The 25761-nt window shown below is 41.5% G+C and overlaps 1 protein-coding gene across 1 annotated transcript in view; it reads left to right on the top strand.

Annotated features, from left to right (window-relative positions):
- The window catches only part of LOC127574502 (collagen alpha-1(XXI) chain-like), a 164719-nt gene that overhangs the window by 108782 nt on the left and 30176 nt on the right, over positions 1-25761 (top strand). The window contains exons 16-17 of the mRNA XM_052023531.1: positions 40-93; positions 24521-24565. Of these exons, the coding sequence (XP_051879491.1) occupies positions 40-93; positions 24521-24565 (99 nt within the window). The remainder of the gene's footprint in view (positions 1-39; positions 94-24520; positions 24566-25761) is intronic.

Raw genomic sequence — 25761 nt, 5'->3', positions numbered from 1 at the left:
TTTTATAAACAGTGTCTCACAAATATTTCTTTCTTCTAGGGTGAGCATGGACACCCAGGTTTGCCAGGAAGAGATGGATCCCATGGACCACTGGTAGGATGACTCTTTCCCAGCTGCTGAATTGTACATTTACTTACTTGCTCTCCCTTCCTTCCTTCTCTTGGTGGGAGAGATCAGTGACCTAGTGCTCTTCCGCTGCTGTGAGCAGCTCCAGGACTTTCCGTTCATGTCTTAGCTTATAAAGTGAAAGTCAGTGAGCTAATGATTTGATAACTGGAGAGGAGTGCAAAGGATTGCTACCAAGTTTGATCAGGTACGTGAACACACAGCGTAAGGTCAGAAGTGGAAAGATTCACTGATGATTGGCAGTGTTCGATTCCATTCATAACTCCTCAGCAAATGAAGCAGCCCATGCCTGTTTTTAACAAGTCAATATTCAGGCATGGGCTGATAATTGGCATGTAGCATTTGTACCAGAAACAGCCTGGGAAAAGATCATCACCCACAAGGGAGAGTTTAACCATAGTCAGTGGCACTGCCATTGCTGAGTCCCCCACCATCAATACCCTGGGAATCACTGTTGACCAGAAACTCATCTGGACCAGCCACATAAATACTTGGTCTATGAGAGCGGGTCAGAGGCTAGGTATCCTACAATGAGTGACTCTCTTTCTGACACTCAAAAGCTCTCTTAAGATGTACAAGGCAAAAATCAGCAATATGATGGAATACTCTTCACTTCCCTGGATAAGTGCAGACCCAACAACTCTCAAGAAGCTTATAACCATCCAGGACATTGCAGCCCATATGATCGGTACCTCATCCATCACCCTAAATATTCATTCCCTCCATCATCAGTGAACAATGGCTGCTGTGTGTAACATCTACAAAATGCACCCCAGTTACTTGACTAGGCTACTCCTGTAGAACTTCCCAAACCCATTTGCTCCACCATCAAAAAGGACAAGGACTTCCGGTGCAAAGCAATATACCTGCAGACTTCCCTCCAAATCGAACACCATGCTGACTTAGAAATTTGTCACTGGTTCCTCATTGTTGGGTCTGAATCTGGAATTCCCTCCCAAATGGCATGTAGGAGTATTTTCAGAAGGATCGCATAAGTTCAAGGAAGTCCTCAACTTCATCTTGGACTTGCATGTGATACCCAGATGAAAAACAAACAAAAAATGTAGTAGTACTCTTCAGAAGGGTCACTGGATTACAATCAACAGCAAAAACATTGACAATTTTAACTGCATTTGTAAAATGTTATTTTTCCTGTTTGGCAAAAAGATTAGATATAAGCGTATCATTTAGATTAAGAAATTAACAATTTCAAATGTCAACATTGACAATAATCTATCTCAAAAACAATTAATTTGGAGTTGAAATGTGTTTTTGGTCATATTGTTGTTCAAAGTTAATTTTCCTTTAAACTTAAAGATTTCTTTTTATTGGGTTGCCAGTAGAGAATCTGAGATTTCAAATAGGTTTTAGATAATTCTTTTTTTAAAAGTCTACTAAAAACAAACAAGTGATTTAAGCCCAAACTGAAATTGGTGATCCAATCACTTCAGTTCTCCATCTGGGCTGAGATCATTTCTGAAAGGTTGCTTTAAAAAGATACATTATTTCAATTGTTTAACCTTGGGTCCTTTCAGTTAACCATGATATCTTGATATAATCTCATTTGATCTTCAGTTTAGATGGTGTTAAGCCTCTACTGTTACAATGTAGCAAGTTTTAATCATTAAATCTGCAGTCCGGTTAGATGTTGAAATCTTAAAAATCTCAAACCCAACCACTTCTGTTGACTTCCAGATCTAAAAGATGGGTAGCCAGGAAGCAAACTGTCAGTTTAAATATTTTAATACGTTTGGTTTGCTATGATTAACCTTGGGGTTTTCCTGCACTTGGGGAACCTGATAACTAAAAGGAGGTGAAGACATTATCATAAAGCCAGAAAGGATACCAACTATTGATAAGTCAGTTGTTCCAAAACAAAATCGTCTTCAGTTTGTTGGTTCCACACTTGTAAGAGCATTCCTGTCCCACCACAGCTGATATCCCAAGTTCATTATTTAATCTAATGACAAACACTGGTTCAAAGTTTCCTCCATACTTAAGTAGAAAGTTCCACAGCTCATGACCTAACTGAATGGAGCAAAGATTTATAAAAATGCTCAGAATTGATTCAGCCTCCCTGGTTATGTTTTGGTGACCAGTGTGAAATTAATCAAAGGATGTGGGGCTGAGTGGGAGCACAATGCTGACAAAGGGGATTAGTGGTGACCAGAGCAGACTCTTCATTAGTAGACGTTGAATTTCTTTAACTTTTCTAATCCATTCATGGATTGGGAAGGGAAATGGATTTGGGTAGCACAGCTAGTGGAGTTGTTGCCTTGTGGCTCCAGCAACCCAAGTTCAATCCTGACCTCTGGTGCTGTTCATGTGGAGTTTTTGCCTTCTGTCTGTGACCATGTGGGTTTCCCCTGGGTACTCCACTTTCTTCCCACATCCCAGAGATGTAAGGGTCGGTAGGTGGATTGTCCATTGCAAATCATCCCTAGTGTGTAGGTGAGTGGTAGAATCTTGGGGGGGAGAATAAAATGGGAGATCACCGTAAATGGGTGCTTGATGGTCGGTGTGGACTTGGTGGGACCAAGGACCTGTTTCCGTGCTGGGTGATTCTTTAATAAAACTCTCTCTATGACACATTTGATGCTGCTTGTAATGCAGGAATGCATCCTCCTGTACCTTTCAGAACCTCCACCCCTCCCCCATTTCACCTGACCCAACCCCCATAAAATCTCTGTCCATTGAACTCTTTCTGACCCTTTCAGCCCCACTCCCTCAACAATCCCCACACATAGAAGAGCCCTTCGGCCCATGATGTCTGAGCCGACCATGATGCCAATCTAAACTAATCCCAGCTGCCTCCCCGTGGTCCATATCCCTCTATTCCCTGGCTGTTCACTTGTCTGTCTAAAGGCCTCCTTAACATTGCCAACATATCTGCATCTACTCCCTCCCTTGGCAATGTGTTTCAGGCATCTTCCACTCTCTATGTAGTAAAAAAACATGCTTTGCACACCTTTTAAACTTTCCCCCTCTCGCCTTCATGCTATGTCCTCTAGTATTTGACACTTCCACCCTGGGAAAAGATCTCTGACCATCCACCCTCTCTATGCCTCTCATAATTTTATAAACTTTTATCGGGTCGGCCCTCAGTCTCTGGTCCAGAGAAAACAATCTAAGTTTGACCAACCTTTCCTTTTAGCTAATGTACTCTAATCCAAGCAACATTCTGGTGAACCTCTTCTGCATTTTCTCCAAACACTCCATAAACTTCTAATAGTGTGATAACCAGAATTGCACACAATACTCCAAATGTGATCTAACCAAAGTTTTGTACAGCTGCAACATGACTTCTTAACTCTTATACTCAATGCCTCGACTGACGAAGGTAAGCATACTGTGCGTTGTCTTTATCACTCTGTCCATTTGTGTTGCCACTTTCAGGGAGCTATGGAGTTGCACCCCAAGATTCCTCTGCACATCAATGCTCCTCTTTGTCCTGCTATTTACTGCATACTTTCTTCTTACATTTGATCTTCCAAAATGCATCCCCTCACACTTGTCCAGATTAAACTCCATCTGCCATTTCTCTGCCCACATTTCCAACTGGTCTGTATCCTGCTGAATCCCTTGACAACCTTCCTCACTATCCATGGCCGCACCAATTTTCGTGTCTTCTGCAAACTTACCAATCAGACCACCTACATTTTCATCCAAATCACTCATATTATAAACAAGAGGTCCAAGCACTAATCCTTGCAAAACACCACTTGTCATAGACCTCCAGTCAGACAAAAACCCTTCCACAAATACCCTCTGTCTTCCATGACCAAGCCAATTTGTATCCAAGTTACCAACTCACTTAATCTTCTGGACCAGCCTACCATGAAGGACACTGTCAAATGCTTCATTAAAGTCCATGCATATAACATCCACTGCCCCACCCTCAGCAATCAGCTTTGTTACTTCCTCAAAAAAACTCAATCAGATTTACTAGACAGGGCCTTCCCTGCTCAGAACCATGCTGACTGTCCCGAATAAGTTCACGCTTTTCCAAATGTGAGTAAATCCTGTCCCTAGGAATCGGTCCTGTAATTTCTCTATCACTGATGTAAGTCTCACTGGCTTATAATTTCCTGATTCATCCCTGTTGCTCTTCCTGAAGCAAAGGAATAACATTGGCTATTCTCCAGTCTGCTGTACATCTTAACTCTCTAGCAGCTTGCTTGGGAATCGTCACTGCCTAACTAGAAGCCAAGCCTATCAAGCAGGTTGACTTGTAGGTGGGGAAACTGTCGAGAAAGTTCCCTACATTGTGCACTTAAAACCCTGTACAGATCACCATCTTTTGCCTACACACCTGGCAGAGCTAACAATTCTCAAAAAGAAACCTTGAAAGAGGACCAAAGTAATTGAATGAACTCGTGTTGAATTAGGTGACAAAGTCAAGGTTGAGTTTGTTGTCATATGCACAAGTACATGTATGCACAGGAGCAATGAAAAACTTACTTGCAGCAGCATCACAGTCACATAGCATCATATAAGCAGCATTCACAAGAAAAATATAAGTTAAACAATTTTTACAAGAAAGAACAATTAGAACAAAAAAAAAGTCCATTTTACTGCAAGGTGGTCATAGTGTTACTAAACTGTAGTGATTAGGGTTTTGCTGGTTGGTTCAAGAACCAAATGGTTGAAGGGAAGTAACTGTTCTTGAACCTGGTGGCGTGGAACTTCAGGCTTCTGTACCTCCTGCCTGATGGTAGCTGTGATAAGATGGCATGGCCCAGATGGTGTGCATCTTTGATGATAGATGCTGCCTTCTTGAGGCGGCGCCTCCTGTAGATACTACCGATTGTGGGGAGGGATGTGTCGGTAATGTTTTGGGCACAGTCCACTACTCTCTGAAGCTTCTTACGTTCCTGTGCATTTGAATTGCTGTACCAGACCATGATAGTGTATCATACTGATCCAGGCATTATGCTGTGCTCAGTAATACTGTTATAGTGCAGACCATCCCATGCTGGGAAGCAATTTCATAATAACTGGTGATTTTGGTTACTAAGTTAACTGAACAAATATCTTTACCAAATACCATCCTAAAGCAGAAATGTTGAACCACTTGTACAATTATCAATTCTGAAGTGTCGAATATTCCACATGATTTACCTACTCTGTGAACTGGCATCTATTTTTCTGTCAGTCTATTGTATCAGCAGCTGCTATCTTATTAACACTTTTTCTGCATTTCAAGCTGCTTGGTATTGGTGGTGTGAATGTTACAATGAATAATCAGTCACCTATAGCTGAGCACTCAAATCACTACCACATAGAAGTCTATGGGCCAAGTGCTGGTAAATGGCATTGGTATAGATGGCCATTTTCATGGTGGGCCAAAGGGCCGGTTTCTGTGCTGTATGATCTTATGACTCTAAGACTGAATGTTGGTAAGCAGTGTTTCTCTCGCATCCTCATTAGTTTGAAACGTACTGAAATCAGCATTTATCAATCTATATCTGAAGTGCCATGACAAGCTTACTTTGTGGGATTGATTGAATTTACAGAGCTGGTCATATACACAATGTCCTCCAGGTTTACAAGAGCCCAGTGTGGATTCGTACTCCTCAAGGGATCCCAATGGGGTGGGTCTACTCAACATAAATAGGAGGGGATTAATAATTTTTGCTCCAATTTCTATCCCTCTTCTACCTGCCCCCCCTGTGTTGTTACTGATTGATTAGGATTGTGCAAACCTGGGATGAGCTCCACTAACTCTTGCTTGTTGTTTCTTCTGGTGGAGAAGCTCTGTGCGCTGGCTTGAAAAATGCCACTTCCCACCCATAATATGTATGAGTTAGCTATCCACATTTGCAAAGGTCCATCGTTAAGTAACTGATAACTGCCGTGGCGTCTTCACTTAGCATATTGCCCTGGCAAAAGGAACAGAAGGGAGTGGAAAATCATAACTCCCAACATATTCATCTGGTCTTTTTTATGGAAGACTTAATATTTAATTTCCTCCAAACCAAAAGCAAGTGTTTCAATCTTTTTTTAAACAGTAAAAGATTGCCCAAAGGCTTACCATTTAACCCATTCAAATAGCAAGCCAGATAATTAATGTGAGCATATATCCAATCCTGAAATGACTTCAATAAGATTAAAAACTAATAATAATGCTAATCCCTGTCTCACACTTTGAATAGTAACAGTGTGTTCTTTCATATAGGCTGCTTAGACCAAGTGGAAAATTTGGAGTCCAAACAAATAATGGTAAAGAATTGCAGTCCTGATTGGATGCATTGGCCACGTGGAGAGTGAGTAGGGATATAAGTCCACAAATCCCACTAACTTCTACCTAAGAGGGAGATATTGGGAACACACGAGATTCTGCAGATGCTGGAATCTGGAGCAACACACACAAAATGCTGGAGGAACTTGGCAGGTCAGGCAGCATCTATGGAGGGAAATGAACAGTCGATGTTTTGGGTCAGGACCTTTCATCAGGACTGGAAGGGAAGAGGGCAGAAGCCAGAATAAGAAGGTCAGGGGAGGGGCACAGGCTGGCAGATGATAGGTGAGTCCAGGTGAGAGGGGGAAGGTAGGTGGCTGGGGGAGGGGAGAGATGTAAGAAGCTGTGAGATGATAGATAGAAAAGGCAAAGGGCTGAAGAAGAAGGAATCCGGTAGGAGAGGGCAGTAAACCATGGAATAAAGGGGAGGTGGAGACTAGATGGGCAGGTCATGAGCGTGGGGGAAAGAGAAGGGGTGAGGGGGCCACAGCAATGAGGGAAGACAAGGGGGGGCGAGGAGAGGGGAGAGATTACTGGAAGTTAGAGAAATCGATGTTGAGGCTGTCCGGTTGGAGACTACCAAGGCAGAATATGAGGTGTTGTTCCTCCAACCTGCGTCTGGCCTCAACGTGGCAGTAGAGGAGGCCATGGATAGACATGTCAATATGGGAGTGGGATGTAGAATTAAAGTGTCTGGCCACTTCCTCCGCCTCAAGTCCCTTCACCTCTGCCGTATCTGTTCCCATGACAAGGTTTTCCATTCCAGGACATTTGAGGTGTCCTCCTCTTTCAGTAAACAGGGTTTCCCTTCCACTATCATCAATGCCACCCTCACCTGCATCTCCATTTCCTGCATGTCTGCCCTCACCCCATCACCCATCCCCCAGACATCACGGATGGGGTTCTCCTTGTCCTCACCTACCACCCCACGAGCCTCCGCATCCAACACATCATTCTCCGCAACTTCTGCCTCCTCCAACGGGCTCTCACCACCAGGCACGTCTTCCCCATCCGTCTCTCCGCTTTCTGCAGGGATTGCTCTCTCTGCAACTCCCTTGTCCACTCATTCCTCCCCACTGATGACCCTCCCGGCACTTACCCCTGCAACTGCACAAAGTGCTAATCCTGTCCCTACACCTCCTCCCTCATTACCACTCAGGGCCCTAGACAGTCCTTCCAGGTGAATCAGCGCTTCACCTGTGAATCTGAGGGTGTCATTTATTGCATCCGGTGTGGCCTCCTCTATATTAGTGAGACCCAATGTCGATTGAGTGTCTGCTTCATCAAGCACCTTCACTCCGTCCACTACAAAAGCCAGGATCTCCCTGTGGCCGGCCACTTCAATCCTACATCCCACTCTCATACTGACATGTCTGTCTACGGCCTCATCTACTGTCACGTTGAGGCCAGACACAGACTGGAGGAACAACACCTCATATTCTGCCTTGATAGTTTCCAACCTGATGGCCTCAATATCGATTCTCTAACTTCCGGTAACCACCCCCCCCCCCCACCCCCCAACCAAATTGCTGTGGCCCCCTCACCCCTTCTCTTCCCCCGCCCTCGAAACCTGGCCATTTATTTCCCACCTCCTTCCCTTTATTCCATGGTTTACTGCCTTCTCCTACTGGATTCTTCCTTCTCAAGCCCTTTGCCTCTTCTACCTATCACCTCTCAGCTTCTTGCATCTCCCCCTCCCCCAGCCAACCACCTTCCCCCCTCACCTGGACTCGCCTATTACCTGCCAGCTCGTGCTCCTCCCCCTCCCCTGACCTCTTTATTGTGGCTTCTGCCCCCTTCCTTTCCAGTCCTGATGAAGGGTCTCGACCTGAAACGTCGACTGTTTATTTCCCTCCATAGATGCTGCCTGACCTGCTGAGCTCCTCCAGCATTCTGTGTATGTTGTTGCAGGGAGAAATTGGGGGAGCCTTTATACCAGCCATGTACTTTTTACAGGCACGTCTCCACACCAGGATTACCATTCCGTAAAATTCTTCCATATGCATATGTTTCTATTGACATATAACCACTTTTGATGGCAAACTTTTTAAAGAAAGTACTTGGATTTAAATAACCCTTTCACATCCTCAGGATTTCCTGAAGTGCTTCATAATCAATAAATACTTCCAAAGTGTAGTTACTGGTATATTGAGAAATAAACATTAACTAAAAAGTGAGGATAAAAAGCTTCTTCAAATAATTCCATTGGATCTCTTACATCCCTTTTGAGACGGCAAATGGATCAATGATGTAGCATCTCATCTAGAAGATTCACCTCCAACAAATGCAGAGCACCCTCAGTACTTGACTGGAGGGTTGGGCTTGCATATCTATGGAGTGGCAACTTGCTGCCTTCTGACTGCACCTTAAGTACAACTGACTGAGTAGTGGCTGATGCCATTATCTTCTGCAGTAAGTGTGAAATTTCAACTTTTAGGTAAATATTGGTGTTAAAGTGTAGATTTTCTACTAGATCTGTTACTGCCATTAACTGCCCCTTGATGTCTGTTTACACTGGGGTATAACTTTGGATTATCTGGTGCATTTGGTTGAACAATTTTCAGAATTGCCTAGCACAGTTAAAGAAGTGTTGTTCTAAGGAGGACAAATAAGGGGAAAAATTCGCTTACATTGCATTATGTATTTTGGTGCTTTGTGATTGAAAAAGCACTGGCCTTTCATTGTTTCGCAAGTTAGTCATCGAGTTTCTATGCTGTAAGACCCAATGACTTGGGGCAGAGTAAAATGTCATGGACCATTTCTAGGTCATTTAACCTCTCTGAAAACTTGACTGAGTGCTTCCCACCTTGAATCACGCCTGTACATCTGTTGCACTCCTGACATGATTTCAACACCACTCCAACATTGTTTATTCTCCATGCCCTGTTCCTTTTAGAATATTGCTGAGGTAATTAGACCAGTTTATTCTGTTGAGATCACTGTTCGATTCTCCTAGAACTAGGTTTTTGCAGCTAGTTGGACAATCATTCTCATCTTTGCTTCAAGCACCCTTTCCCCCAGCACTTATCTCACCACCGCACCACCACTACGACCCCACCAACTGAGTTTGTCTTGGAACACAACCCAACTGGTCTCATTCCCTGACCAGCACCCCGACACCCCATCCTCCAAGCACCCAATTGCCCTCGACCTCTGAGCTAGCAAATTTGCTGAAGAGGCCCTGATGGAGCCTCCGATTTTCATCCTACGCTGGCCAGTTTCCTGATTCCTGACCCAATCCCAGGCATGGATCCCGATTGCCAATGCAATCCCTACCCTTCACCCTGCCTCTACATCACTCTAACTGCTTTTCTCATCACCAGCCTGAGCCGAGGCTATGTTTAATCCAATAAGCGTTGGCTTATCACCCCTCGTCATCCCTGATATCTCAGACCCATCACCCAAAACAGTATCAACACATTACAGCTTCCCCCATTTGGGATGCATTTAAATTTCTGGCCTGTAATTATATATCCATTACAACACTGAGGGAAAATAAAACACTGATATAAAACACACAACTTAGGTCCTAGAGGGATGAATATTCAATGGAGTTTATTCCTGTGGACTATAACTAAATGTTAAAGACAGGCAGCATATAAAACTCATTGCTACTTTCGTATTCCCAGTAGTTCAAAACTATCGCTTTTACTGTCTTCTGAACTGGATATATCTGTAAAGGAGCATGTTGTTTTGGTTTTCAAACCCACATTGTTATGGGGGATGTTGGAGGAGAATTCAAAGTTGAAGTTGAGGTGATCAATACCTCATTAAAGCAACACTGTGACCACTTTGCACTAAAATAGACTTGTTTTTTTTTCTTCTATTTGTGTTCTTTCTTGTAAAAATTGTGTACAACTTGTGTTTAATTTATATTTTTCTTGTGAGTGCTTTTATGATGCTTTCTGCCTGTGCTGCTGCAAGTAAGGTTTTCATTGCACTTGTACATGCATGTACTTGTTCATATGACAATAAACTCAACTTTGAATTCTCCTCCAACACCTCTCCAACTTTACACCATTCCAGTTGAAGTGGGCATGGAATCAGTAGATTGAAGCCACCATTAGGAGACACAAAGTCTTTCCAGACTCAGGTCATGCCCATTTGAACATAAGCTGGAGAACTGCAGAGAACAAATATACATTTAGATGCAGCACACTAGTCGTGAGATGGGAGATCAGTTTACTTTGGCTCCAAGTTGGGTAGAGGGAATGGATTGGGGCATGAGATCCTCAAGTAATTAGGAAGGTAAATGGAATGTTGGCCTTGATTGCAAAGGGTGTGGAGTATAAAGATTGGGAAGTTTTGATGTAACTTTACAGAGGATGTTGGAGGGACACCATTACTTGAGTACTGTGTGTAGTTTTGGTCTCCATATTTAGATGGAAACATAGAAAACATTAATGATTTAAGGAGGAATATATTTACATTGGAGGCAATGCAGAGAAGGTTCACTAGGTTGATTCCTGGGATGAACGGGTTGACATAAAAATAAAGTTTGAGCAGCTTGGGCCTATAGTTACTGAAATTCAGGAAAATGAGAAGTGGTCTTATTGAAACAAGATTCTGAGGGGGGTTGACAGGTTGGATGCTGAGAGCTTGGGAGCATCTAGAACTAAGGGACATGGTTTCAGAATAAAGAGCCACCCATTGAAGGTGGAGATGGGGAGGAAATTCTTCACTCAGAGTTGTGAATCTTTGGAATTCTCTATACCAGAAAGATGTGGAGGCGGAGTCATTGAATATATTCAAGGCAAAGATCCCAGGCATTTAAGCTACAAGGAAATCAAGGGGAAGAGAACAGGAAAGTGGTCTTGAGGCCATGGTTGGATCAACCATGATCTTTGAGTTTGTGAACTCTTTTTAATGGCCTTTACACTCAAGGACATAGTATTTCCAGTGTCGGTGGCTGTAGTCCCAAAACCTTTGACCTGATTTTAGAATATTCACAGATGATATTTAATTTTAAGCAGGCAGATATAAAAGTGGAAACTGTGCTTTTATTATATGACACAGGGAAAGGGTCAGCAGGTCTGTAAGATAGAGGTGGAAAGATACTTTCACGGAGTTGGGTTACAACATTGTGACAGTAAGTTTTATGTACATTCTGCAAGGGCATCTCTCCATTGGAAGTGTGAGTTTATGGAACTACTGCTGTAATCTATTATTATTCCAGAGATTAGATGCTTCAAATCTACCACCATGATCTTCTATTCCCTTCTTCCTCACATGCTTGTCCAACCTCCCTATAAATACATCTGGGTTCTTCACTTCAACCTCTCCCTGCGAGAACAAGTTCCACATTCTCACCAGTCTTTTGGTGCAGAGATCCTTCTGAATTCCCTGTTGGATTTCTTGGTGACTGTCTTACAACGATGGCTTTCGGTTGTGCTTTTCCGCACAATTGCAAACATTTCTCTGCATTCCACATCATCAAGACCTCTCCTCATTTTAAAGACTTCCATCAGGTCACCCTCAGTTGCTTTTTCTCAGAAGAGAGGCCCAGTCTGTTCATGGTTTTCTGATAGGTACTTCATCATATCCCTGCACCCTTATAATTCCCACATCACATGACTCCAACATGCCATGACTTCAAATCCTCAGCACCTTAGTGGTTTTACTGGAATATTTATGTAAATGATTGATAGTACATATTTGTATTCAGTGTGTTGATCACTGTTTAGATGTCAACCACCTTTGTTAAAAATACAAAGCAACCTTCAAAACAAGAAAGCTTATCGTTGATTTACAACTTGAAACTTACAGGTAATTCCAAGGAATGAGGTTCCCTGGCAAAACAGCAATCTGCATTGTGTTTAGTTAATAACGATTACATTTTGTAGTCTTAGAGGGATAGAATTTCACCTTCAGTGCATTATAGTGCACTGTACAGAACTTAGTATGAGACTCTAGTGTTATCCAGCTTGAGCCTTGCCATGGTGGATCTGCAAGAACGTGTAGCTTAGTATGAAACAAGGGGGATTTGTGATTGTAACTACAGAGAGGATCAGAATCAAAGGGCGGGAGTGAACTAATTAGTCAATTTGGCTCCTTATTATGTTAAGTGGGTCAAATTTTGCATCCTTGTATTAAATGAAAGCCACCTTTTATAGAGGGCTTAATTTATTTCAAATGCTCTCAGTCCAACATTCCTGTCCATGTGTAGCTTGGCAGACTCAGAGCAAAATTTGTGAAAGCTTGAATGAAGTTTAGACCCATTAGAAACTAGGATAGGACATAGGTGAGCTAGTTTGGGAGATGTATTTTTTTTCCATCAGTTTTCCTGCTTTTACTGGTAAAATGGAAGATTTATCTGAGCTGTATTTGGCCACCAGTTTATGAATGTGGCATAGTCTGAATTTATTAAAGTGCTTTGAGACAAACTGTTTTTTGTATTCACCTTAGAACATTGGTTAAAATCAGAGGGCAGCAAAGTAAGTTAGTTTCTATGTTGCCTCTAATCAACTTATATTTGACATCACAGAAAGGCTCTCCTGTAACCTAAGCAACTATCCCTGTCTGCACCATAATTACCAGGCACATGATGGACTGTTGCATGCTTCTGGTCATTAGTACTGTGCCACTTAAATAAACTCCGTACCCAGTTTATCACTGCAAATCATCCATGTTCAAGAAGTATAAATCAGTTCTAAACTCTTTCTATCAAATGAATCCTACTTCTTTGCGAATTAATTTCATGAGCAGTGACAAGTTTGTGAAGTCTTCATTAAAGTTTTCCATTTGGATTGTATACCCAGTTAAAAATTGGGAATCATTCAATTCTTTGAGAAATGGTTTATCATTAGTAGAAAGTCAGCCATCATCCCTTTTTCCCATTGCAGTAATTATTTTGAGTAGTGTGTAGAAATCTACTGAGTGTACACTATCTTTACACCCGAAAACTGATGTAAATTTGTGTTAGGCTTGCAGCAAGCAAAGGTTGCTTGCAAAATCTTCATTTACAGAAACTTCTTCTGTTCAATAATGTTGAGATGGATTAGTGTTAGGGGGAAGCTGCTCTTTTTAAACAATTTTCAAACTCTGGTGATCTCGTATGTGTAAGGGTTGGTATACCTTTAGAGGACTGAGTGTGCCTTTCAGTATAGCATTTGATACGTATTGTACCTGCCTCTGTTGTTAGTTAGGAGTTGCAGGTCTGCCTCTGTTATTTGCCTGAGTTAGTAGCACCACAAAAGAGCCTTTGGACTTGGCACTGGCAATGAGGATGGGATATTGGTGTTTGGGTGGGGTTTAACAGGGCAGTAATCAAATGTGATGTTATAAGAGAACAGGGTTCTCTAGGCTAATGTCCGACAGAGGATATAATCAGTTTGTAAGCTCTGCTTATGGGAAGTTAACACAGCGCGTTTTCAACATTCACAGTTCCCAGATCCTAACCAAGCTCTCTGTATGCAACGCCATAGTCAAACTGAGTCTTCTTAATGGCTGTGAAACCAGGATTTTGTATCAAAGGCATCAAGGCACCTTGGAACATTATCATCAGTGCTTCCTGTCCCAGATCCACGAATCAAAGGGGAAGACCACCACCCAAATGCCAGTGTCCTATCCAGAGCCAATGGGGTTGGGACTGTGGTCATTGTCAGATGTGTGTCTCCCCAAACAGGTTCACCATTCCCAGCTCATCAAGGCCAAAGAACTCCAGAAAGGTTCAGAGATGACCCTGGAAGCATTGCTGAAGAAATTTGGGTTCAACACAAAGCTGGGAAGTTAAAGCAATGAAGAAACCATTCTGGTGGCAAAGTTTGTCCAAAGAATCTTCCCACTTTGAACATCTTTGCCTTTTCAGGCAGCAAAATAGAGGGAAAAAAATTTGGTAAAGTAATAAGCAATGAGCCTGACCGATCCTGGCCTTGTCCATTGTGTGGGATACCCTCCTACATGTTTGCAACTCAAAGATTGGGCTTGTAAGTCACCATAGGGGCCCACAAACTACATTGATTCTGGATAAGGACAACATGGAAGAGAATATTTTTGTTCTCCAAGAGTTTTGTTAAAAACAAGTAGTTGGTAGTTGTTACTAGCCTATATTAATTATAACATCAGCAGTTGATATTTAGGAAAAGTGTGATTCAATGTATTTATAGTTATCCATTGTTATTGAGGCATTTACATTCAGGAAACAAGTGTAGTACAGGATGTGAGATCTGATATATACAAAACCTATGTGGAGTTGTGATCCATTGGAGTTACTTGCACCTGGAGTGGATAAGTCAGAGGTGTTAAGTATAAATATTTTGGAGTTGAAAGGACTCTCAAAGAATGGTTGAGAGAAATTGGTTCACTGGCACTGGTACCTGAATGGGGAAAAGAAGCAACAGTTCTGTTGGAATTGGCTTCATTTTAATCGGTGGCTTGCAAATTGAATAACTAGAGCTGAAGATGATGTTTTAAGTTGCATCGTAGGGGAGGGGTGTGGGCATTGAGGAGTAAGTTGTGAAGGTTCAGCTGAGGGCAGTTTAGAAAGTTGAAGAGAGAAGCCAAGGTGATAGTAAAGGGCAGTGAAAAGAGTAATGACAACCCAGAGGGACAGAGCATTGGTGTGAAAAGCAGGAATGGTGAAAACACAAATGAAGATGCTTTAGCACGATCAAATGATACAAGTATACATTAATTGGTACAATATAATGGCCTTTACAGAGATGTTGTTACAAAGAGACCAAGGCTGAAAATTAAATATTTCAGTGTGATTTACTTTTAGAAGAGAGGGGTAACATGCAAAAGGAAGTGGAGTAACTAACCTTGATATCAAGAGATGAGACAGAGAAAAAGGATTTTGGCTCAAAAATCGAGAAGTAGGGTCAGTCAGATGGAGCTATGGGGCAGCAAAGGGCAGAAAACATTGGTGGGAGTTGTCTGTAGGCCCCAGAACTGTAGTGGTGTGGAGGGCATAGTATAAAGCAGAAAATTAAAAGCATAAGTGACAAGGGGTCATTAATCCACACAAACTCAACACACCAAATTAGCAGTAACAGTCTGAAGGGCATATTTATGAAGTATGTGAGAAATGGTTTGCTAGGTCAGATTGGTAAGGAGCCAATGGGGAAACACAGTGGCGCAGCTAACAGAGCTGCTGCCTCTCAGCTCCGGCAGCCCAGGTTCAATCCTGACCTCCTGTGCTGTCTGTGTGGAGTTTGCACATTCCCCCCGCGACCAGGTACTTCGGTTTCCTCCCACATCCAAAAGACGAGCAGGTTGGTAGGTTAATTGTCCACTGTAGATTGCCCCTGGTGTGTAGATGAGTGGTAGAATCTGGGAGGAGTCAATGACAACGGGGAGAATAAAAAATAGGATTTATGCAAATAAGTAGTTGATGGTGGTGCAAACACGATGGGCCGAAGCGCTTGTTTCCATAATGACTCTTGACATTATAACAAGGGAACATGGTAATGTGCAAATGCAAACTGTTAATTAATAACCTTGCAGTTAAGGGACCTTCATGGAAGAATGATCATGAATATAATAGAATTCTATATAAAGATTGAAAGTGATTTAGTTCAATCCAAAACCAATGTCCAAACAAGGCAAACTATGAAGGTATGAGATGTGAGTTGGCTGTGGTAGATTGGGAAAGTACATTAAAAGATATGATAGTGAACAAGCAATGGATAATATTTAAAGAATTAGTGCATAATTTACAACAAGTACAGTATATATCTCCTTAAGGCCCGAAAAACCAACAAGAAAATTGATCCAGCCATTGTTTTCAAGAGAAGCTAAAGATAGATTAGGTTAAAGGAAAAGACTTAAAATGTTGTCGAAAAAGCAGTAAACCTGAGGACTGGGAAAATGTCAATATTCCACAAAGGGGAACCAACGAAGGATACATTGCAGCAGTATCTGGGTGAGGTTCATTTCCAAAGATGCCTTTTGGATATATTAAACTGAAACACTTGCTTAGATTTCATAATGTGTTCACATGGATGTGCATTTTGGTTATCACAGCTGCATACCTAACTGGAGTCCATTTTGCAAATTTCAGTAACACCGGGAGCATTACAACCAAATGGGCATTGTACCTTTTTTGTTCTCAATTTCCTTGTATTTTTGCTTCTTAATACTGATGCTTGTCCTAAAATGTGGCCCTCCTTGGTAAACTCCATTATGAATTAAGATGCAAGGCATTTTGTCTGAACAATTTTGCATTAATTTGAATTTATATCTCTTGAATTATAAATTGCTTTAAATTCCTTTTCTTCATTTTCTATAAAGAACATTACGGCTCTGTGCTTTCTCTACTGACATATTTTAATGAATGCAGAAAGAGAACATCTGTTATCTCTTTTCCTGAATAGTCTTCCTTCTGCTTTTGATTTTACATAATATTTCCTTGAACTGTGCTGTGCCAGTAATTACAAATGGATATACTGTTTAAAAAAGGAAAGTTATTAATACCATATGAGAAATCATTTTAAATTTGTCATTTGTGAATTGAAACAATGAAATAGTCATTTTTGTTCTACTTCCATTAGATATCAAAACAAAGAAATAATTTTGCATTAAATTATATATTTTTAAAACATAGTAGGCCTGAATAAGCTCCGTTTGCTAGTGGTTCCTAGTGGATTAAATGTTTAAGTTAATTTACTTTATTTTAATGTTTTTAATTATTTGTAGGTATTTTAAATGTTTTTATTTAAATGTGAGACATTTGTACAAAATCATAATGTTCTGTTTTTTTAAAAAAACAAATGTCTGTCTATTCAAGGGCAGGTCCTGAGGAAGGGGTGTCCAAGGCCTACTTGCTGCTTGGGCCTGCTCCACTTCATGGGACACCTGAGGGATGCAGGGGACTAGCTCATTGGTTCTCCACATCTGGAAAAGATGGGGATTACAAAGAGGAAATCCTGGCAGTGGACTTGGGTCTGGGATTTTGATGTCTCTGGGTCTGTACTCAATGGAGTTCAGAAGGATGAGGGGGGCATTTCATTGAAACCTACTGGATGCTGAAAGGCCTGAATAGAGTGGACATGGAGAGGATGTTTCCATTAGCAGCAGAGTCGAGGATCCTAGGGCGCAGCCTGGGAATAAAGGGATGTCCCTTTGAAACTGATATGAGGAGGAATTTCTTCAGCCAGAGGGTGGTGAATCTGTGGAATTCATTGCCACGGAGGGCTGTGGAGGCCAAATCATTTCTGTGTATTTAAGGCAGAGATTGATAGGTTCTTGATTGGTAAGGGGCTTAAGGGTTACGGTGAAAAGGCAGGAGAATGGGATTTTTTAAAAAATCGGCCATGATTGAATGGTGGAGCAGACTTGATGGGCTGATTGGCCTGATTCTGCTCCTATGTCTTATGGTTTTATGGGATGGTTCCAAAGGCCTGGATTTTGATGCGCGCCTGCATTGCCATCTCAGATTCCCCAAGGTCCTACACTTAGCCTGTTTTGGATCCATTAGACAAAACTTGTGTGAAAGATCCTTGAAATAGGGTCACATGCATGGGCCAGGATTAGCCCTACCTAAAAAAACAGCTGTTGAGACCACAGACAAAACCACACCCTCGGCTTTGCCAGCTGTCAAAGTCCTTCAATGGAAGTCAATAAAACCCACATCAGAGACAAACACAGAAAATGCTGTAAACACCCAGCAGATCAGGCAGCAGATGTGGAAAGAGAAACAGATTTAACATTTCAGGTCGAAGTCCCTTCTTCACTTCTGACAAAAGATCCATGACTTGAAATGATAACTCTGTTTTTCTCTCCAGAGGTCATTCAATGCCTCTGAATGCCCAAGATACTTAGAAGTGTATAGCAGCTATTAAAATCCATTACTTTTCTTTAAGAAATTAGAGTTACTGAAAAAACATTTGAAATAATTGGTTAAAAACATCATAAATAATTATTCAAAAAACTATTTTATCCCTAACTTTCTTCCTCACAACCTTAAAATCTCAATGGACCAATGAAAATGTGGATTGTACAACAGGTCTAACCTAAGCAGATTCCCGAGCCTAAGCGCTGGGCAACCTCATCAAATTCACCATCAGCTGCTGGGCTCTTGTGCAGAGCAGTGGGGCAGACCCAGTGACAAGAAAGCGTCAATAAGTTTGGCTGCATGTGCGCCAAGTTTCTGAACACTTTCGTTCGCGTTTGCCAGCAGTTCACCGCAAAACTTGAAAGTATCGACAAGAGCCTGGCCTTCTATGTGAGATATTTTTACAGAGAGAATCACAAAGTGCTTTACATTTGTAACTCTCATTCAATACTGAATGTTTTCATCCAGCTGACCTTTGACTTTATGGGGGCCTCCTATAACACAACATGCCATTTGTTTGAAGGAAAATGTTAAAGGTGGGAGAGAAAGGGACAATTGCCATAACATTTTGCACAATAAACTTTATTATTTCAAAAAAGTCAGAGGTTTTATATTGAAGCTCAATGCCAAAGAGTCAGAAGCACTGTGTTGCAAGATCTAACAATGCAAGCCACTAATTAGAAGTCACCAGTCAGCTCTTAAACATCTTACCATGAAATTCATATGATTTTAGTAACCTTCGGAACATTTCTAATAAACAAAACAGATTGAATTAACCTTTCTATGGAACTTTATCAAAAAAATACGTGGGACCGCCATTCCTTTTGTGTTGAGGGCTTCCTACTCATGTTAAATCACAGAAGGTGGGTTTGCTGGTTTAAAATTTAGAGTTCTTGCAGTGTCCTGGAGTGAGACCATCTCCCCCCTTCCAAGGCTCAGTAAATGGTTGTCCTGGGGCACACCCGCAATCATTTTATTCATGGAAGCACGATAGAAAACTCAGCCCAAGCCCTGAGCACTGCTGATCGAGGCTTGTACACAGTGGAAAACCTATCCTTTGTGCGCACTGCCATTGCCATGAGCACAGAGGGAAATAGGTGAGTGGAGAGTGGCAAGGGAGAGAGGCCCCAAGATCAGATCAGGGCCTGGAAGGGGAGTTGTGTCTGAGTAATGGGGATGGGGTGATGGTGATTGTGATCTCAGATTGTGAGTTGGACGTTTGTTGCAATGCAGTAGGGACCAGAAGAGAGCAGGCAAGAATAAAGGGGGATTTACCTGAACTAGGGTTCCAGTATCAGCCAAGGACCTGCTTGGGAAGGTTTTCTTTATATCACCATTGATATTCCCTTTTTATTACTGTACTGTAGAATGTACAGATGTGCGGCATTGAATAGTACATCAGTACAGATGTGTGTTGCACACTGTACGCTGGTACAGATGTGCGGTGCACACTGTATGCTGGTACAGATGTGCATCACTGCAGAGTGCGGCAGTACAGCTGTGCAGCACTGCAGAGTACGCTGGTACAGCTGTGCAGCGCTGCAGTGTACACTGGTACAAATGTGCTGCACGGTGCTGTACACTGGTAGAGTTCTGAATTTTTTGGCAATCCTCAGGGAGGCATACTTTCCAAACACTTTGCATCAAATATTCTGCAAACCTTCCCCTGAAATTATTTTCCATGTTTAGTTGACTACATATACATTTTTACTAAACTGCACTCCTTTCTCTTAACAATTGTGAAAGGTAGTTTTGGAAGGCTCACAACCCAGAATTATTCTGCATTATATTCAGTCAGCCAGGGCAGAAGGACACGCACCACAACGTTCTGCAGCACCAATGCCTAAAGCATTGTGTGAAAGAACAGGCCAGCAAAAGGCCTAGTACATTAAGTCCTTATTCACAAGGCATGGGGCATGGACTTCCCATGGACAAGAATAAAATTCGGATCCCACTCAGGCTGCTGGGAATGACACTCAGTCTCCAGTGACAGACAGTAGTCAGTGCCTCCATGGATATACCAACTTCTATGCAAGTTTCAGCTTGTCAAAGAAAGGTCAATCAATCTGCTTTGCCCATTAGAAGTGTCATGAAGTTCATTCAAGTCATATGAACTTCATGGTAAAGTTCTGAGGAGCTGCAAAGTGTCTTCCAAATAGTTGATTCACAGCTTGATCCAGCAGCATGGTTCTTCTGATCTGTTGGCATTGAACTTCAATATAAAACAAAATATAAATATAATAGGACACTAGTTAAAGGGAGTAACAAAAGCAATGATGCCCACTGGCACTGAGCTGTAGGTGATAAAGGATCATAGGCTGAGGAGGCTGCTGCCTATGGTAGTATAAAGGAAAGCAAATTAAAGGGGAAAAAGTTGATCTATTCAAGTATTTTTGGCTTCAAGGTGAGTCTACCCCCCTTCTCCACATAAATCCATCGCAATTAACAAGCCTGCACCAGCCAGCACCACTACTTGTGTTATTCAGTCTGTCTGGGTCCCCACCCTCTATTTTCTTCACCCTCCCCCTTCTCTGCACCCTAATGCACGTTTCACATAATTTTTCCAGTTCTGATGAAAGTTCATCGAGCTGAAATGTTAACTTTGTTTCTCTCTCTCCATTGACGCTGTCTGACCTGCTGGGTGTTTTCTCCATTCTCTGCTATTATTGTGAAATAAAACTCGAGCTAGAACTTAGCGTTGCATTGGAAAAGAGGCTCCAGCCTTATTATATTCACCACGTCACCAGGAGAATGTCAAATAGGCATCCTGGTGTGACCTGGCATTGGACTGGTATCACCAGCTGAGTGTTCACAGTGAAACAACCCAAATGGTAACAATAGCAATTCTTGTCCTGGAGTATCGAGATTATGCTCGTGGACCACTGCTTGGCATACGCCAATGTTATGACTGAATTTTATTTTGGCTTCAAAGATAGTTGAATTTAAGTCACAGCTGGGAAACTTTTGATCTTAAAAGGAACATCTGAAAATAATAGGAAATATGTTCATGAGCAGATTCTCAAGATAACCATGAAAGAAATTGAGCCAAGTTAACCGCAGTAGGTCAATTCTATATTTAAAATAGACAAGCCACTGCTCAATAGATGCTTGCATCATTAATAGTAACAAATCTTATCAAAATGCAAGTTAGTTCACCAAATTGTTCAAGACAGTTACAGGTATGTCATTTAAACATTCTTTCATTTGCCAGCATATCTTAGGATCAAAAACTATATTGAATCTGCACACATTATAACTCCTAGTAATTTGGATGGGTTGGACTAACGGAAAGGTTTCTGGTTCACAAAGTGACTGACTGGGAATTACTTGAGAGCTGCCACCTCTGGATTGTGATTGGCTGTTGGTGGTTGAGGAGAATAATTTTCATGTAACCTGCTAAGTTATAATTTTATACCCCACCCAATGGTCCTGTCCGTTGCCTTAAAAGGAAATTGGACAAGTAATAAACTGGTCATTACACCTCATCTCCTCACTTAGACTCATCACCCCAATTTCCAGATGTGTGAGTTGGGTGAAAATCTTGCCCCCACCCCTCTCCCAACTCCACCCTAAATGTATTATTACACATCTAGCAATGCTCCAGTGTAATGGGAGCAGAAATAAAGAAAGTCATAGGATGGAAATTTTCCTGGGGAGAATCTTACTGCATGATCACTCTGCATGTTTAATCATGTTGGCACAGCAAGTGATGGAGGAGTAGCTGTAACTATTTATTTGCAAATTGATTTAATTGAGCTTGATGGCATGTGAAATTGCTGTCCTTAATTAATTGCCTGAAAAGATCCATCCATGCATTTTATTGTTTTAAATACATATTTACTGGAGCACATAATTGATACTACTTAAGAAAATAGGAGCAGGAGTGGACCACTTCCCCCTCAAGCGTGCCATGCCATTCGCTATGATCATAATTGATCTGCCCTGGACCTCATCTCTTCTGTGACAGTTCCCCATGGCCCTCAGTTCAATAACCTTTAAAAATTGTATCTACTTCCCTCTTAAGTATCCCCAATGATCCAGCCTCCACAATCCACTGGGGCAGAGAATTCCAGAGATTCACATTCCCCATGAGAAGTTCCTACGTGCCTCATTTTTAAGTGACAGCCTACTAATCTTGTAACTAGGTCTCCTTGTTCGAGATTCTCCCATTAGTAGAAACATCTCGACATCTACCCTGTCATGCCCCCTAAGGATCTGATATGTTTCAATAAGATCAACCCTCTTCTAATCTAAAAAGAATGGAGATCTAATTTCCTTTCAGGTTTGAACGAAAAAAATGACTTTTTTTCATTAGTTAAATTAATTAAATTAGTTCATTAGTTTCAGTAGTTAAAAAAATAGTGAAATGTGCTTTTTGCTCCTTAACTGTTACGCCTTTAAGCAAAGGTTATACTGATTTCCAGCTTTCATTCTGAAACGTTTGAAATTTTGTTAGTTATATTGTTGTTCAATGTATTTTGTTCAGGTTTACTTTTTTTTAACTACACTGACAAAAATCAGTATGAAATTGATGCAGCCCTATGAAATGATCATTTTCAGCTTTTGTGCAATGATGTGATTCAGTAACAGCAGCTCCCTTTAGCACATTTGTACAATGTATAGAGTTATTGAGTCATAGAATCTTGCAGCGTGGAAACAGACCCTTTGACCCATTGAGTTGCTGCTGACCATCAAGCATATGCTAATCCTACATTGATCTCATTTTATTCTCCTCACATTCCCATTATCTTCTACCACCCCACTGACAGATTCTTCCACTTCTCTACACACGAGGGGCAATTTACAGTGGCCAATTACTCTACCTTCCCACATGTCTTTGGGATGTGGGAAGAAACCGGAGCATCTGGGGGAGAACACAAAAACTCCACGTACACAGCACCGGTGGTCAGAATTGAACTAAGGTAGCTGTAGCTATGAGGTAGCAGATCTACTAGTTGTGCCACTATACTCCTCCCAAACATATAAAACTACACATTTCCCAAAGGAGTGCAGTAATTCCACAGAACCTGTGATGAGGATATTAGATAGCATCTTCCTGCAATTGGACAAGTGCAGGGAAAACATGGACCTGTGGAACTTGCAATCCCTGTTTTCCCAAAAACTGCACTATAGTAGGTACACCTTAAGGAACTTGGCATTAAAATGTATGGAATACTGTGTTGTGGAGGTACTTATGTGGGAGATACCAATTACATTTAATGGAAAATGTTTGGGCATGCCCATTTCAGAGTGAGCAAATTTTTAAATGGCATGGTAACAACCTCTCTGGTACTGACAAATAAAATTTGTAAGTATGGAGTCAGAAAGTTGTTGGTATTTTTGTTAGTAAAAGTAATGTTCTTTTTGCTTTTTCTTTCCTTTCTCAATTTTTTCCCATCTTTCTTAGGAAAAGAAATACAAATGAAAGAAAATACATTGATTCAGTAATCTATAAAAACTTGACAGGCAGGAGACAATCTGGTTGGCTATCCAGCCTTGTGGATTGAAAGGCTGAGGGACCATGGCTTGGTGTGGGGGAAGGGTTATAGTGAGGAGTCCAGGTAGTTCCTCTGTCCTCCGTGGGTGTGCAGATGCTGGAGCTCTTACCCAGAATATGCAGTTAAATGCTGGTACCACAAATATACTTGAACTACCATCAAAAGATACCTCGATAGTACAAAGGCACAAGCAGGTGACTTGCTTGGAACAACAGCAATGCACAGAATTGTTCACTAACCCACAGTATGTTCTGATACAGCTGGATGAAATCCAAGGGCATAAAGGCAAGCTTGGACTTTTGTAGTGCTATTTTTGTAACACTGATGACATAGAAGGACAAAGTCATTTCAACAAAAAAAAAACTAGAATGCATCTGGAAGATGCCAAAAATCTTTCGTTCACTAATTCTCTGATTTGGGTTTAAATCAAAATTACTTTCCAACTTCAAACTGTCTGTAAACATTCAACTGTTACACAGCAGTTGCATTGTACCCTTCATTAGTTCATATTGATGATGTATTGAAAGCAGAAGTGAGTGACTAGAACAGTACAGTCCAGCAAGAACAGGAACATTACTTTCGAACTTCAAAGCCCAGCCGTAAAAATGTTCCCACTGATTCGGGTGAAGCCAGGAATTTGCCATTCTTTGCTGTTTTACAAATACCTCTGTGAAGTATTTGAACGATCACAATGAAACACATAGGTTGAAAGAGTTAAACAGCACAGAAACAGGCCCTTCAGAATAACGTCCATGCCAATCAAGATGCTGATCTAAGCTGATCCCATTTGCTTGCGTTCAGCCCATATTCCTCTAAACCTTTCCTTTCTATACACCTGTCCAATTGCTTTTTGAACATGACTGAAATTGTTCTCCTTTACAGGGTTTTCGAGGTTTTCCTGGGGCTCCAGGACTACAAGGACCTAAGGTAAACATTGTCCATGTTCACATCTGATCCATTTCTGAATTTTATTGTCCATGTAACGTTTATGCTTATGAAAATCAAGAACCATATTGGTGCCAAGACTGACATCCTTTGGGTGTTGCACGAGTCTGTAGTCCAATATACTGTCTGTTCCATAGTGTGAGATCAGTCATTTGTATGTTATTTTGGTGCTTTTGGCACAGAGCACTTCATAGAGTGGGCCAGTGGCTAAATAGGTTACTAACAGCAAACAACTCTTAAAACACTGTGGTCAGCCTTGTTACAACTCTGCTTTCGAGAAAGGGAACAGCAGTTGGAATGCAGAAATCCATGCATAGAGTGAAGCGGTTCACAAGGTCATAAAGGCAGGGTTAACCTTTTGGAGATAAGGGACTCCAGAATGGTTTGCATAAGAACATCCTGGATGGAAAAGGCTGAAAGCAAATGTTGCCTCAAATATGCACTGAATGTACAGTAGGTGCAAGTGAGGAAGAGATTTTCTTTTCATAGGAAGTCTTGCTTACTTTTGGTTTAACTTTAACATGTTGTCTTAGAAGACACCTCAGCAACACACAGTGCTGCCTCTGAGAGAGTGGAAGATACTGGCAAATGTTCACATACCTTCTGAATGTGCAGTGGCATATTCCTTGGCCTCTATGAATTGCTGTTGGAAAAACGCATTTGCTTAAGAAGATATTGAGTATGGCAAGTGAACAGGCAGGAAATGGGAGGGATATAGACCATGTGCAAGCAGATGGGATTAGTTTAAATTGGCATCACGGTCAGCATAACATCATGGGTCGAAAGGCCCGTTCCTGTGCTGTACTGTTCCATGTTCTATTCTCAACAACATAACAATACCAAAGACTGTCTGGGTTATTCAGTCTGGCAGTTTTCAGTATGTAGGTAGTGTTAAGGTTGCCATGCTGTAAATTAACCTCTGTTACACTGGATGCATATGAAAAATGAATTATGTTCTGTCTTAATACACTGATGAAGACATTACAGACTCCCTTTGTGGAGAGAGAGAGAGAGAGAGAGAGAGAGAGACACACACACACACACACACACACACACACACACACACACACACACAATGGAGTTTCTAAGGGCAATGGATAAATAAGGGAAATGGAGATCAGAGATTTCACCTGAGTTTGTGCCAAATCATTTCCTTTTATCAGTCCATCTCTCTTTTA

The sequence above is a fragment of the Pristis pectinata genome, chromosome 9 (genome assembly GCF_009764475.1).
Source record: "Pristis pectinata isolate sPriPec2 chromosome 9, sPriPec2.1.pri, whole genome shotgun sequence".
Classification (NCBI taxonomy): domain Eukaryota; kingdom Metazoa; phylum Chordata; class Chondrichthyes; order Rhinopristiformes; family Pristidae; genus Pristis; species Pristis pectinata.
The sequence above is the reverse complement of the archived record's forward strand: the minus strand, read 5'-3'. Positions and strand labels throughout refer to the sequence as shown.